Source organism: Physeter macrocephalus, chromosome 13 (assembly GCF_002837175.3).
Source record: "Physeter macrocephalus isolate SW-GA chromosome 13, ASM283717v5, whole genome shotgun sequence".
Lineage (NCBI taxonomy): Eukaryota > Metazoa > Chordata > Mammalia > Artiodactyla > Physeteridae > Physeter > Physeter macrocephalus.
This window is the reverse complement of record NC_041226.1, coordinates 69,425,563-69,442,152: the sequence shown is the minus strand read 5'-3', so window position 1 is coordinate 69,442,152 and position 16,590 is coordinate 69,425,563. Positions and strand designations below refer to the sequence as shown.

Genomic DNA, 16,590 nt, shown 5'->3' with positions numbered 1-16,590 from the left:
TGGGATCTTCCCGGACCGGGGCACGAACCCGTGTCCCCTGCATCGGCAGGCAGACTCTCAACCACTGCGCCACCAGGGAAGCCCAGAATGTATGTTTTAAAAGCATGATGTTCCGAATGTGGTAACAGCTACCAGTTCAGACACAGGATGCTGTGTCTAGGGACAGACTCAGGGTCAGGGTCCGACAGGCTTCGGGGCCTCTGGGGAGGGTCTCCTGTGGGTGGCGATACGGCGCTGGGTTCCGAGAGCTCACCTCTTTAGACAGAAGACGAGTGCCCCGTTGCCAACTGCAGGAGGACTTTGTCACTCCCTGATTACTGACTTGTGCTAAGGCCCTTGTAATCTGAGAAAGACCTTCCTGGGTACCGTCTCATCTTCTCGTAAAGACAGCTGTAAGTCCCGCACGCTGGCTGCAGGGCTAACTTTAGAAATTCCACAGCACCTTTTGCATTCTAAACTGAAGCAGCTCCAATCAAATTCACATGAAGGGCTCAAAACGGAATCAACTCTCCCTGGCGGAAGGATGGATGTGAGGAGGGAGGCAATGACAGCGGCAGGGCCAATCCGAGGGCTGTCACTTCCAGGGACCACAGGGGAGGAAATCACACCCATCTTGATGCCATGGCTTAAACATGCCTGTTTCAATTTATTTCATCCGGAGCTCTTCATCTTTCTTTCCTTCTTCAGTGTACAGGACGACGTCTCTGCCAGCCAAAAGACAACACTGCAGCAGGCCCCCCAGAGCAGCAAATTCTGATAGGTCCCCTACACCTTTAAGAACACAGCCAAGTAGAAACTGGATCCCACGTCAGATGCGATGCTCTTGGAGTGCGTCTGACCTCACCAGCACAGCCAAGTGATTCCGAGCTCTGCCAGAAGAAAGGCTTCTAACTTCTTTTCCAGAGACCCCTCCCCCAAGCGGTTTTCAACTTGAACCTCGGAATCAGTACTTTTCTCCTTCTAGATGCCTGAGCCCTGGTGCCAGCAGGACAAGAGCTCCAGTGAGAGTGTAGTTCAATAAATAGAAAGGAATTCAGCTTCTTGTTTAACAGCAAAGTGCAATTTAATCTTCGATCTATATAAATAGGAAGCCGAAAGCTATTCCTGGAGGCCCGAAGAATTAGCTGCAGCTCGAGTCACTTAAAGTCTGCTGAACTGCGGGCCCGTTTCCGTCTGTCTCACGCTTTTCTGCACCTCCCTCGCCTATGAAGTAGTGTCCATATAGGGCTTCCCCCAAACCCTCCCTCCCTCACCATCTGCCATAGAAAACTGCCTGGCATCTCAACGGTCCCATCCTTAAATTTCTGCTTGAATAGGAATTTGAGAGTGTGGGAGAACAACATTTTGGATCTGGGAAGTAGCCTTCCCGGCATACCTTGTGACAAGGCGGAAAGCAACGGGGAGCTTCTAAACTTCCCATCAATTTTATCACCCCAGAGCCAAAGGAATTCTCTCCTCGGAAAAGATTTCTAAAATGTCAGTTAACACTGGGAGCCAGAAAACAGCGACAACAGACCCCCCCAAACCTGCTACGTCCAGCTGAGCTTGTGTCACTTGAGGAATTTATCAGATCGGTCAGAACAGCTGGCAAAATACCAGGCGCACACACACACACACACACACACACACACGGCTTGATGGTCACAAGTTGTCTGGAATTTTCTAACAAGGACCAGAATGGTAGAAAATCACAAATCCCTAGAGAGGATGATTCACAAAAACTCAAACGGTGCAAAACTCATCGCAGAGTAGAATGGGGAGAAAGGACTGGGGCTGGGGGGCAGTGGTAATTTATGCCGCCAACTTCCTAAGCAGGATGAAGGCCCAGTGAAATGCGGGTGGAAAAGGCACGCTACTGACCAACGGCTGGACTGGCCTTCAGATTCATTTCAATATTCTGAGCTTCGAGCAACATACGTTCCAACAACAGGAAAACCAGCCCCAGAAGCTGAGACACAGTAGCCCCAATAAGGACACCGCAAGAAGATGCTACTGGTGTCGGCAGCTTGGAACTCGGGTGGCAGCCCCAGCTGCCCCTTCTCCACGGGAAGCGCCCTAGCCGAGGCACGTGGTTCCCAGAAGGCGGACGGCCTCTGCAGTTCCCGGCCACTTAGCTGCTTCATTCATTTGAGGGGTGAAAGTGGAGGTGAACTATCAGCGGTGACTCATTCAGAACACGCGAAGCCATGGGAAGCGCCTTCGCCTTCCTCTCTTTCTGAAATCGCACATTCGTGTATCTGGTGCCCCTCCTGACGCGGCCCCGGGATGTCCAGCAGGGACCTCAAACGTGATCTGGCAGAACCAAACTCCTGACTCTCCACCCTCCCCAGTCCCCTACTTCCCTCCACCCCTTCCCATTCTAGCTGCTACCCATCCATCTAGTTGCGGCTTAAGTCAAAACCTTAAGCATCCCTTCGCCCTCAGCCTCCACCCACAACCCGTCACAAATTCAAATCGACCCCGCCTCCAGCACGTGCTCCAAATGCATGTGTTTTCTCCATTTCCACTCCTACCACCTCCGTTGCCGCCATCATCTTGGCCTGGGTGACTGCCATCTCTTCCTGCCATCCTCCCCTCGGTATCTATGGCAACCAGTCTCTCAACACTACGTATTATCGGGCCTCTGCCCCACCTCAGTGCGCCTTGCCCTCGATGTTCCTGCCATGCGAGCCCTCTTTTAGGTATGTGAACGACTGGAGCTTGTTTCTGCCTTGGGCACTGCCTAACCGTTCCTTCTACCTGGAAAGCTCTTCCTCCGAAAATGACTGACAGATCCTTGTCACTTTCTCAGCCCAAAGCCTCCGAGACCAAGCACTGTAAAGTCTCACCAGCCACCTTCTGTCACATCACCTACTTCCATTACCTAAGGGCTCTTACCACTATCTGATATTTTTCTTGTTTATTTAATCATTGCGTCTGTTCCCGTGAAAGTCGGGCCTGTCTCTTCACCAGCATGCTCCCCGACCCTGGAACAAGGCTCGCACACCACGTATACTCCATCAATACTGCGGACCGAATGTTTTCATCTCTTTGATAAATGATGAACCATTTAACAAACTCAATCACCCAAAAGACTGTGCCCTCAACCCAGAGGGACAAGAAAGATGTGACAGCCCTCATCCTGAACAGCTAAAGCTTGAAAGGCATGTGCGGCAAGTATCTGGCTGGTCCGACGGGTGTAGTGCAGTCTCGAAAGGGAGGCGTTTTATCTTCGCAGGTTCCCACCAGGCTCTTGCTCTCTTTTGGAATACCACGTGTCTTGCTGTAAATTATAAAATGGGTAGCAGTGGGGATGGAGGTGAGGATGATGGGGGTTGTGGCTCATAGGGTCCCTGCGGGGCTCCGGGCACTCTACGGAAACCAGTGCTCATCCTGAGAACAACGCCAGCCAAGCAAGCACGGCAGTCGCGTTGGCACGGGAATTAACAGAGGTGCGGGGGCGTTTAGTAACCGGCTGTTCGCACGGCCACCGGGGGCAGGGCTTGGCCACACTTTCCAAGAAACTGACGTACGGTTCATGTCGATTCACCCGCTGCAGCAACAGACAGAAACTGAGTTCCCATCTTGGTTTCGCAGAAGAGATTCATTTCCCAAAACTGTCTTGTGATGTGACAGGTTTCAGAGGGGGAAATACGACAGTAACAGATTATAAGCCCAGGCACTTCACAGCACAGCCTTCTAGAAACCAGCTTTCAGGGAAACTGTGGTACTTTCTTTCTCCCCATGTGTGTAAACACAGCTGGGAGGGAGGAAGGTTAAACTGTCCGGCGCAGAGCAGATGCTGGTCAAGGAAACATCGCGAAAATGTTTCATCGGTTGACTTAGAACATTCACTCCCTGCTCCTCAGCACCCACAGCAATAAATACCCAGTTTCCAAACCACTAACCTTGTGAGTTCTTCTTGGAGTTGTGTGTGGTCAGGTGGAAAGAATTTCACCACAAACTTGACAACGACATGCTTTGGCCCTAGAAAGGGGGGAAAAAGCAGTAAAGCATTTATTGATTTGTCTTTCAAATGCCTTAAAGGAAAAGATGTAAGACGGTATATTAGATACCAAATGATAGGTCTTACTCTGAGCTGCCCGGAGCACTTCTGCCAACATCCAAGTCACTTAATAGCTGGTTAAGTTGGTTACTAATTCGCATTTCCATATTGTGGGGAGACAGACACCTGTTTGGGGTTTTTTAAATTACATTTTTTGGCCACTCCGCATGGCATGTAGGATCTTAGTTCCCCGACCAGTGATGGAACCCACGCCCATCCCTGCGTTGGAAGCACGGAGTCTCAACTACTGGACCCCCAGGGAAGTTCCAGATGCCCGGTTTTTAAAAATACTGTGACAGGCGTATTACATTGAGGCATCAAACTTTTCCCCTGGAGACGTAAATTGTACCCAGATTTTAAAAGCAGGCATTTGTCTTCAAAAATTTATCTGTCTGGGCTTCCCTGGTGGCGCAGTGGTTGAGAGTCTGCCTGCTAATGCAGGGGACACGGGTTCGAGCCCTGGTCTGGGAAGACCCCACATGCCGCGGAGCGACTAGGCCCGTGAGCCACAACTACTGAGCCTGCGCGTCTGGAGCCTGTGCTCCGCAACAAGAGAGGCCACGATAGTGAGAGGCTCGTGCATCGCGATGAAGAGTGGCCCCCGCTTGCCACAAATAGAGAAAGCCCTTGCACGGAAACGAAGACCCAACACAGCAAAAATAAATAAATTAATTAATAAAACAAAGGAGTCGTCTTTGCCAAAGAATGATTGAAGTTTAAAAAAAAAATTTATCTGTCTGCTTTAGTCCAAATATAGGCTTTAGACAGCTTAAGGAAGAGATAACGAAAAAATAAATCAGTTATGTAATTTATTATTTCTAACTCTCTCCAAGGTACAGCAGCTACTGTGTTCATCACAGTCAGTCAAAGCCTTTACTAAGTGTCTCATACACCATCTTATCGATAAGTTCCAACAAAATTAGGAAGCAGATCTGGGAGGGGGTGGGCAGGGTAGACTGGGAATGAGACAGGTAACTTTCCAGAATTCAAACAGAACATCACATAGATTATAAAATAATAATTTGTAACCTGAGTCAGAGTTTATTTTGCTGTATAAGCCACAATACAAAAGCAATCTTACAGGTTCTGGAATAACAGCAAAAGTTTATGTTCTATGAATTACAAGGTATGATGAAATCCAAATTTTAACAGCAGTTGTATAAAAGTAAAAAGTGTCTTTTTTGCTCTACCTTTCACCATCACCAAAGATAGATGTTGTACTTTAATTTTTATAACACACTCAAATTTAGGGAAAAAACCCCCAAACGATGTATCATAAGATGAAGATGTTGGCAATACGTACAAAATTAGGAGGGAAAAAAACAAAGGCACAGGAATACTGAAACCAAGAGAAGCCGGGCTTCTTTCCACTAACCATTCTAAAAATTAACAGAAATCCTCACGTGTCAATTCTGGATCACAAAATAGCAAGAACAAAATGGGGAAGATGGGAAGGTCTAGCTCATTCTTCCCAGCAATTTTCACAGATGGGGAATTAAATGAGGCTACTTGGATCCTTAGAAAACCCGAAGCTAGGAAGATGCTAGCACTAAATGCAAAATGACAGCTTTGTCACACGGGGCGAGTCATGGCCCACAGAGATGAAAAGGAGAGCCTCTGCTCCGGTGCTAAACCAAACCACAGCCGCTGTCCTGGGTCTGACACTTTTCCACCATCAGCAGTTCCCATCGCGGGTTACTGCGGAAACAAATGTCATCATTTTAGATGCTGTGCTTCCTCCAGCCTTCAGGCCTGGTGGCTTCTCACAGCAATGTGTCTTCCACACTTAGTCCCAGGCCAGCCACCCAATAAACGCTGAACAACAGCTGTTTCGTTTTCTGCAATAACGACTGCTTAATTTAAATGATAGAAGATCAATATCAATTTCAATTGCATAAGGGCCAGTCAACACAGTGTGCCCGTTTATCACAGCCACATAAATTGCTGTAAGTAGCCTGGTGGGATTTCTTTTTTAAAAAAAATAAACTTAGTTTGTTTATTTATTTTTGGCTGTGTTGGGTCTTCGTGGTGGTGCACGGGCTTCTCACTGTGGTGGCTTCTCGTGTCGCGGAGCACGGGCTCTAGTTGCGCGGGCTTCAGTAGTTGTGGCAACTCAGGCTCAGTAGTTGTGGCTTGCGGACTCTAGAGCGCAGGCTCAGTAGTTGCGGCGCTAGCTGCTCCGCGGCACGTGGGATCTTCCCGGACCAGGGCTCAAACCCGTGTCCCTTACATTGGCAGGCGGATTCTTAACCACTGCACTAGTGGGGTTTCTTAATCAGACATAAAACCGACCCCAAGAGGTATTGTGTGATTCATGTTCAACTAAAGGAATGCAGTTTTGTTACCATCCTCAGTCTCTTGCCTGGTCTCTGGCTGCAGTGAGGGACAATTTCGGATGAACTGGAGAAGAGAGCTTGTCTCTGAACTTGACCTCACAGCGGAGAGAGGGGAGGATGGTCTGGCGCTGACGCACAATGAGAAGGGAGGGAAAAAGCAAGTGTTCCCTTTCCTTACTTCTCTCCTAGACCCTCCTTAATCCTTCCTTCGACAACACGGTCTAAATGCAAGGCAGACTCCCTTCTGTCCTGCTTGCCAATCACACGCACGCGCGCACATACACACACACACACACACACACACTCTCTCTCACTCACTCACACTCACACAGTTTTGGGCACCTGATTTTTCCAAACACCGCTTGCATTCTGATCTCACAGGCTTTAAAAAGACAGCACAGAAAACCTAATGGCAATTTTATGAATAAATGGTTCCACCTCCCCCCGTCAAAAGTGACATAAGAAACATGAGCACAGACCAGACAAGCTCAACTGCTCTGGCCTTAAGAGCCTGCTTTAGTCGTTAATTAAAATGACATTTGTTTTCCAAGCTCTGATTACCAAATTGTTATATATTAAAAATGCAGAAGATACATTTAATAGTACGTGGATTAGTGGCTGCTGAAACGCAATCACAGGGTAAAAAAAGAAAGTACGGCCCCAGTGCTTGACACCACAGGGCAGACGTCGCCTAGACAAGGAAGACGTCTGGCTTTATATCTGACGTCACCGTTAAACAGGCGGTGGGGCGGGGGGAGGTATACTTACTTCTAATCTGCTTGACAATAGGTTTTAAGAGATCCAGCCACACCTACAAAGGAAAAGAGAACAGACTGAGACATCAATTCTCAATGAGAGAGTGCAAGTATTTTGAGACTCCACTAGGAGCTATTTAAAATCAAAATATTTTTGAGGGTTTGAAGCGGTCTGTGCCTTTTTTTTCCCTCCAGAATGCCATAACTTACATTGTCTCCCATGTTTATAGAACGGATCCGAGCTTGCTAATATTATCCCTGAGCTTGAAAATTAAAAATCTCTCCTAGATGCAAATAGTGCACGGTTCACTAAGAATTCTTCTATTCTCACTGGTACTTTGATCACAGTTAACTATTCAGTAAATATTAACGCGTGATTGCACACCTGGCTATAAACAGAGTGAAATATGCGTGCTCCTTAGTGAAACAAAATACATGTATATAGATGTACGTACACAACAGCACATCTTTGAGGGGTACGGAAAGGGAGTGAATATTTATAGAACATACTTCTGCACAAGGCACCATCCATAAGCTATTGACCTCTCAAAGCAAGGCCAGAGGATTTCTGTTAGTCAGGAGAGAAATCTGAGACTTGCAGAGGCTCAATAATTTGTCCCGGGCCCTCAGCTAGAATGTGGCAGAGCTAAAGGACTGAAATCAGGTTTGTCCAACTTCAAAGTCCAGACTCTTCACACACATTCTCCTTAGCATGCAATTCAAGGGGCAAAATTTTAAAAGAAGAGGGAAACCAGCTGTCATTAATAAAGTGTAAGTTAACCCTTGAACTTGTAATCATGTGAAAGGGTTGTACTGAAGCTCATATTTGCATATATGATTTTTAAAAAGTTAATGGGCTTACGCATAGCACAGGGAGATCACCTCTGTGCTTTGTGACCACCGAGAGGGGTGGGATAGGGAGGGTGGGAGGGAGGGAGACGCAGAGGGAAGAGATATGGGAACATATGTATATGTATAACTGATTCACTTTGTTGTAAAGGAGAAACTAACACACTATTGTAAAACAGTTATACTCCAATAAAGATGTTAAAAAAAAAAGTTAATGGGCTTAATGTAAAGAGGGTTTTATAAGTAAATATGAAAAAGAGAAACACTCCTAAAGAAAATTAGGCAAAGAATAACAGGTAATTGGTGAAGAAAAAATGCCAATGGCTAACAAGAGAATGTCCAAGTTCAGGAGTAACTTGCACTACAAATGCAAATTTAATCAAATACCATTTCCACCCATTCAATACGCATCTAGATATGCCTGTATGCAGCTCATGTCTGTATTTTATAAACCCAGAGTTGGCAAGGGTGCCAGGAAATGGACACTGCCCTACTCTACTGGTGGATGTATGAACTGGCACGTTTCTGGAGACGAATTAGGGAATAATTATCTGAAGCCTAAAAAGTATTCATATACATACTCTTCCATCCTGTAACTTGACTTCTGATGAATTATCTGAGAGGGTGGGAAAATGTGTTTGGGGGGTGGGAGATGGGTGATTTCTTCTTTTCTTCTCCCTTTCTATATCATCCAAATTACCTTCAATGATCACTCAGAATTCTCATAATGAAAAAAGTAAAAGTAAAAAAATTTAGGCGTCTATTTATTCAGGTTAATCTTCCCCACCACCTTTTCAAATAAATATGATTTTCTAATGAAATTCTCATTTCTATTTTCCCCGTCCCCTACCACTCTGTTATATGAGAAAAACAATAAAGGCATTAGTTGACTTAGGATCATCTCCACTGTCACATTCATAAGACTCAACCTTAAAATGAGAGAGAATAATCATTCAAAACAACAATCGTCGTTTGTGCGATGAATTATTTTCCTCCCGAGAATCCTAAAAGATGGCAAAAATATCTCCATCTGACAGATGAGAAAAGTGGGATTCAGACCATAGCTGCCCAGGGCCGGGACTCAAACCCTGTTCTTCAAACCCATTTATTCATTCAACAACACATCACTGTGTCGCTCTGCTGGGCTCTGGGAATACAATGACGGGAGACCAATCATGGTGCCTGCTTCACGGAGCATATGGTCTAGTGAGAAAGACAGGAAACAAAACCTTCCCAAGAAGAGTAAAGAAGTACCTGAGACAAAGGAAACAAGGGGGAGTCCTAGAAGACTCCGAGTGTCAGGATAGAGAGGTTTTGACCCAGTTACAGGTGGGCTAGAGGCAGGAGGAGGCCTTCCCTGAAGGTGACATTGTGCTGAAATCTGAAGAGAGGTGAGAAGAAGTTATGAAGATATGCAGTAAAAACACCTGTCCAGGTGACTTAACATTAGGGGAGACCAACATGACAGCAGAATGAGGTTGGTGGGTCAGGAAGGGGCCAGACCCTACAGAGGCCACGTTAAGACACTTCATCGTTATCCTGAGAACACTGGGAAGAATTTTAAATATGGGGCTGATACGATCCGATTTGCACTTTGAAAGGATTACTCTGGCAGTGTGAGAACAGAAAGAGGGGGTCAGAATAGACGCAGGTTATCTGCTGCAGTAGTCCAGGCAAAAGAGGATGGTGTTTCGGACCAGGAGGGCAGAAGTAGAGTTGGGGAAAATTAGGTGGAATCAAGAAAAATGTAACATGGACTTCCCTGGTGGCACAGTGGTTAAGAATCCGTCTGCCAATGCAGGGGACACGGGTTCGAGCCCTGGTCCGGGAAGATCCCACATGCTGCGGAGCAACTAAGCCCGTGCGCCACAGCTACTGAGCCCGCGCGCCTAGAGCCCGTGCTCGGCAACAAGAGAAGCCACCGCAGTGAGAAGCCCGCGCACCGCAAAGGAGAGTAGCCCCCGCTTGACACAACTAGAGAGAGCCCGCGTGCAACAACGAAGACCAAACGCAGCCAAAAATAAATAAATAAAATAAATAAATTTTTTTTAAAAAAGAAAGAAAGGAAAGAAAAATGTAACAGGTAAAATCCAGTGGGATTTACCGATGGGCTAGATGTGGTGGCCGAGAAGCAGACAATAACCAGAATGACACTGAGATTTCTACCGTAGGCATCTGGATGGATGCTGCTGCCATTCAGAGCACTGGAAGAGGGCCAGGACGGAGGGGTTCTAGACACTTTCATTTTAGGAGGTGCCCTTGGATTTCATGAGGAAGGAACAGTATGAAAATGGCGGGACACACTCATCCAAGGCTCAGAGAAGCCTGGGCGGGAGATCTCACATTTAGAGGTTGCCAGTACTGTGACTCCATGAGGACAAGACGGCCTCGTGGAGCCCAGAGGATGAAATGCATCAGCACCGATGACGCGTCTACCTTAGAACGGCCGACGGGAGCAGACGAGGACAGAAGGAATGCAAGGAGAGAGTCATGTCACGGAAGCCACAGGAAGACAGCGTTTCCAGAAGGAAGAACATCAAGAGCTGTTGAAAGATCAAACAAGATGAGAGCTAGAGTATCTGCTGGTCAGTGGACCTGGAGAGGGAGCTGAAAGTCTGGTGGACGGTGAGGAGACAGAAAGGATGAACAGCTTTTCCAAGAAGCTTGGCTGGGAAGGAAGAGACCAGAGAATGAGGGTGTGGAGGAGGGGGAAGAATCAAATAAAGGTACTGGTTATTTGCTTGTCTTCCACAGGAAGGACCTGGGGGTGCTTAAAAAGGGGAGGGGCTGGGACTTCCCTGGCGGTCCAGTGGTTAAGAATTTGTACTTCCACTGCAGGGAGCAGGGGTTCAATCCCTGGTCAGAGAACTAGGATCCCGCATGCCACGTGCTGTGGCAAAAAAAAAAAAAAAAAAAAAAAAAAAAAGGCGGAGGGAGGGGTTGACAGTATGAGCAAGAAGGGATAACCAACATCCTAAGATACCTGGAATGGTGCGGAAAGATAGCTCTAAAACACAGGGCACTGGAGATAGAAAGAAGAGCTTTTCCAGCGGCAGCAGGCACGGAGCAGAAAGGCTAATGGTAGATGTACGTCAGTTTACACTTCTGCATCGGGAAGATAAGAAAGTTCCTCTTTGACACCATATGTTTACCCCTGTAAAACCTGAGGGTTGGAGGATGTGGGCGAGTGGAGGAGGTTTGACACAGCTGTGTCTGCGTGTGAGAGAATTAACTGAAGAGCTCTAGAGGGATTTCCTATAGCTGCTGAGCATCCACTCGTGAGCCTGCCAGCCTGTGCTCGGTCGGCCTCCAAGCCTGCCTCAGGGGAACCACCTCTGAGGTCTTTCACCATTGCCAATTCTGCCACAGAATCTGCCTTAACTTCTGCAAACCACTCAGGACCAAACAGATATGCTCTGGCAATGTAGCAGCCAATTTTATGAATTGTTTTAAAACATCTCTCTTCTGTTTTTGGCATTTCTGTGGAATTCATCAAATACAAGCACCAATTTGAGCCAACCGAGCATGTGGTTTTAAACCATGAAGGCCTGGGAACATCACACTGGCCTGAATTAGCCTGTCTGGTAGCGTTCTATGGCAATAACGCTCCAAGGCATCGGTTACGTCACAGCTAAACTGGCCTGGGTGAGAAAGCGGGGCCCACAAGACCCTCTCCATTTACCAGTGAGGTTGATATTTGCAGAGCTGAGAGAAAAGGCCTTGCACGCTAAGGACTTAAATCACTATGAAAGGATGAGCTGGAGGGAGAAGGAAGAAAAATAGGGCTGCTGCTCGACTAAAGTACTGAAGTTTGTCTAGGTCATCCTAGACAAATCACTTCTTCATTCAACCTAAGCAGAAGAGAAACAAATTCCAGATGAATTAAAAAGGCAACAAAAGCACTATAAACTTTCTTTTCCCGCCAACGGATCTCTGGAGGGTCACAACTGTAATCATCCGTCTCTAACCTCATGCCCGCAACTCCTTCAACCAAGCCACACATCCCTGTTCTCACTAAAATCATGCTGCTGGTCTCCAGAGCACAGCTACAGATCCACATTACCTGACTGTAGAGGGATTTGGTTAAAACGAATGGGCTTCTAGAAATGCCATACCTACTCAGGAGGACTCAGGGAATCAAGGAACTTCCCCTGCTGGGATTTGAAGGCCTAAAAGTAAGAGTTTGCTCAAGCTGTCATAACAAAGTACCACAGACTGGGTGGCTTAAACAACAGAAATCGATTTCCTCCCAGTTCTGGAGGCTGAAGATGTCCCAGATTTGGTTTCTCTTGAGGCCTCTCTCACTGACTTGCAGACAACCGCCTTCTGGCTGTGTCCTCACAAGGTCTCCCCTCTGTGCACACAGGCTCTCATGTTCCCTGGGTATCTCCCAGTTTCCTCTTCTTAAAATGATACTGTTCAGACTGGACTAGGGCCCACTCCCACAGCCCCACTTTAACTTAATCACCTCTCTCTAGGCCCTTTCTTGAAGGACCGTCACATTCTGAGGTGCTGGGCGTCACAGCTTCCACATACACATTTTCGGGGGACACAATTCAGCTCATAACACCTATCTTCCACAATTTAATTTCAAACACAGCTTTTCAGCCCCATCTTGCCCTGCTTGCCTACATTTCAGTCAGCCTCCCTATTTTCCTTTGATACCCTGTTAAATGTTACTTTCCCCTTTTGGAGTGTTTTCTGCACTGAAATACTCTTAGAGAAGAAAGGCTTTAATGCCTAGGCATCAAAGGCAAAGCAAGATGAATCGCTGTCCCCGAAGCCTTTATGTTCTTTTCCTAAACATCTTTTTCCCCTATTATTTGGTGAGTGACATTTCAGTTGGATTTTGCAGGCAACTAAAATATTTGAGGTATTTTGGAAAGGGTCTTATTAAAAGAGAGTCACTTACATGACATCGGGCAGGGGGACAGCGGAGGGTCGATTTCCTGAGCACCTACTGTGTGCCAGGCATTGGATAGGTGCTTTATACACTCTCATTTAATATTCACAACAATGTGGTCGTTTTACACATGAAGGAAGCCTAGCTCAGAGAGCTTATTTAAGTTGCCCAAGGTCAAACGGCTCGGATTCCACTTCAAGTCCATCTGACTCCACACCTGTGCTTTTTCTGCAACATAATATGCTGCCCCTCTAAAAAGACTCAACAAAAGTTCATCTTTCTTCTTCTTATTTAGAAGTCAAAACTGCACACAGCAGAACTATTTTATCATCAACTATAAGATATATAGGAACCAGGTAAAATATGATACAAAAAAATTATCCAGTGTCTAGAACTCATTGCAACAAACGAATTTTTCTGCAGGCTGGCTCCTACAAGAAATGACTTTACTTTGAATATTTGTTTGTAATAGTTTGTTTGAATGTAATTTTTCATATTGATCTTTATTTTATTACTTTTACATATGGGTATATTTATAAGATATGTTAAGTGTGGCTTTCTTTTTAAAAACTTATTAATTTTTAGAGATTTCTGGTTCTGTTCAAAATAGAGTAACAGAGACTAGATTTATCTCCCTACATGAAACAACGAAAGAAGGAAGAAAGAAAGAAAAGGAAAGAAAGAAACATGACAGATCTGAAGATTTGGGACACCAATGAGAAACAGCGATCCCTGAGAGACAGGAAACTAAAATCATGACCTCTATGACTACACCAGCCTCTGCCCTGACTGAGCAAGTTTTCAGGCTATGGTGCAGAGAGAAAGAACATAGGCAGAACCTGGCAAAATCCATGAGCTGAAGAGATGGGGCTGAGAGTGCAGGGGATCAAGGTAGAGAGAGTTCACAGCAAAGTAGAAAGCATTTAGGAGAGTACAGAGGGTTACCCTTGAGTAGGCAACAGAGTACTGATCAGCGTGTGCTTGTGAGGAAAGTAGCCAAGATGGGGCAAAAAAATTAAACAAAAAGCAAGCAAACAAACAAAAAAACACAGAAGGATTAGAGGTTACAGGCCTGGTGCTCACACAGGGCCAGGAATACTACCTATTCTCACCAGCCAGATGGGAAGACCTCATGACTCATGGGCACTGGGTAGAGTACTGAAGGGTCGGTCATCCCTTAGGAGTAGGGAATGATTCACCCCAGACTGCACACTACACCAGTCCTACCTAACAAGTCTTAAAAGCCAGATCTGAAAGGACTAAATTGTTTCCAAATAACTTACATCCATCCCCCCCAAAACTCAATAATATTTACAGGAATACAAAACTACCCAGCACTCAACAAGGTAAAATTCACAATATCTGACATCCAATTAAAAAAAATTAAACAAAAAGCAAGCAAACAAACAAAAAAACACAGAAGGATTAGAGGTTACAGGCCTGGTGCTCACACAGGGCCAGGAATACTACCTATTCTCACCAGCCAGATGGGAAGACCTCATGACTCATGGGCACTGGGTAGAGTACTGAAGGGTCGGTCATCCCTTAGGAGTAGGGAATGATTCACCCCAGACTGCACACTACACCAGTCCTACCTAACAAGTCTTAAAAGCCAGATCTGAAAGGACTAAATTGTTTCCAAATAACTTACATCCATCCCCCCCAAAACTCAATAATATTTACAGGAATACAAAACTACCCAGCACTCAACAAGGTAAAATTCACAATATCTGACATCCAATTAAAAAAAAAAAAATCAGGCATACAAAGCAGGAAAATATGACCCATAAATAGACAAAAAAAAAAAAAACCCCAAACCAAAACAAAACAAAAAAAGCAACCCCCCCCAGAAAAAAAAAAATCATACGGGACCTAGAATTGACATAGATGTAAGAATTATTAAAAAAGATATGAAGACAGTTATTATAACTGTATTCTCTATGTTCAAAAGGTTGAGATATGGAAGATTTTAAGGAGACCCAAACTAAATTTCTGGAGATGAAAACTACAGAGTGTGATACAAACATACACACACACACACACACACACACACACACACACACACACACTGGATGAGGTTAACAGCAAATGAAACACTGCACAAGAAATACTACTGAACTTGAAGAACTAGCAATAGAAACCATCCAAAATCAAACACAGAAAGAAAAATACCAAAAAATTAACAGAGCATTAGAGAACTATAGAGTAACTTTAGGCAGTCTAATATGCATGTAATTGGAGTCCTGAAGGAGAGGAGGTGGCAGGGGAGGGGGAAAGAGATGGAAAAATATTAGAAGAAATAATGGCTATAATTTTTCAACATTTAACAAAAACTATAAACCCACAGATCCAAGAATCTCAGCAAACTCCAAGCATAAGAAACATGAAGAAAACTGCATGGAAGTGCATCACAACCAAATTATTAAAAACAATGATATAGAAAAAAATCTTAAAACTCAACCAGAGCAAAAAGAGACATTATATATAAAGTAACAAAGATAAAGATGACAGATTTCTTGCCAGAAACAATGTGAGAATGCAATGGTGCAAGATTTTTAACATACTCAAAACATCTTAGAATTTTACACCAGGCAAAAAACATCTTTCAAAGAGGAAGGCAAAATAAAAACATTTCCAAACACGAAAGCTCAGAGAATTCATCACCAGCAGAGCCACATAATAAGCTATGTTAAAGGAAGGCCTCTCTGAGCAGGAAGAAAGTGATATCAGATGGAAATCTGTGTCTACACAAAGGAATGAGGAACACCAAAATGGCAACTGTATGGTTAATATATGTTTTAAGAATTTTTTATTATTTAAATCTCTGTAGAAGATAACTGACTGGTAATCAAATGTACTTCAATGAAAAAAAGATAACTGACTGGCAAACAAAAATAACAACAATGTAATGGGGGGTTCATAACTTATGATAAAAAAACAATAACAACAATAGCAAAAAGGTCAAAAAGTGGAAAATGGAAGTAAGGCTTTATACTGTATGTGAAGAGGAATACTATCACTTGAAGGCAGGCTGTGATAAGTTGAAGATGGACATTATAAACCCCGAAGCAACCACTCAAGTTACAAATCAAAGAGCTATAGCTAATAAACCAACAAGGAAAGTAACACGAAATCATCAAAATATTCAATTAATCAAAAGGCAGACAGGAAAAAGGAACAAAGACGGATAAGACAAATAGAAAACAAACAGCAAGATGACCAATTTAACTTTTTTGTTTGGTTTCCTATAAAAAGATTTTTTATTTTACTTTTTAATTTTTAAATTAATTTTTATTGGAGTATAGTTGATTAACAATGTTGTGTTAGTTTCCGCTGTACAGCAAAGTGAATCGGTAATACATGTACACATATATACTCTTTTTTCAGATTATTTTCCCATATAGGTCATTACAGAGTATTGACTCGAGTTCCCTGTGCTATACAATAGGTTCTTATTAGTTATCTATTTTATATATAGTAGTAAGATGACCAGTTTTAATGATATCAATAATCATATTAAATGTAAATGATCTAAACATTCCCAATTAAAAAGGATTGTCAGATTTGATAAAAAGGCAAGACCCAACTCTATGCTGACTACAAGAATCAGACTGCAAATATAAAGAGGTAAATTGGTTAAAAGGAAAGGGATGGAAAAAGGCATATCATGCTAACATTAATAATTTTAAAAAAAACTGAAAT

General features: G+C 44.3%; 1 protein-coding gene across 6 annotated transcripts in view; it reads right to left on the bottom strand.

Moving 5' to 3' along the window:
- FARP1 (FERM, ARH/RhoGEF and pleckstrin domain protein 1) overlaps window positions 1–16,590 on the bottom strand; it is a 303,222-nt gene that overhangs the window by 81,291 nt on the left and 205,341 nt on the right. For all 6 annotated transcript variants that reach the window (XM_024123132.3, XM_024123133.3, XM_055089686.1 and 3 more), the window contains exons 4-5: window positions 7,150–7,192; window positions 3,888–3,966 (exon numbers count right to left, since the gene is read on the bottom strand). In XM_024123132.3, the coding sequence (XP_023978900.1) occupies window positions 3,888–3,966; window positions 7,150–7,192 (122 nt within the window). The remainder of the gene's footprint in view (window positions 1–3,887; window positions 3,967–7,149; window positions 7,193–16,590) is intronic.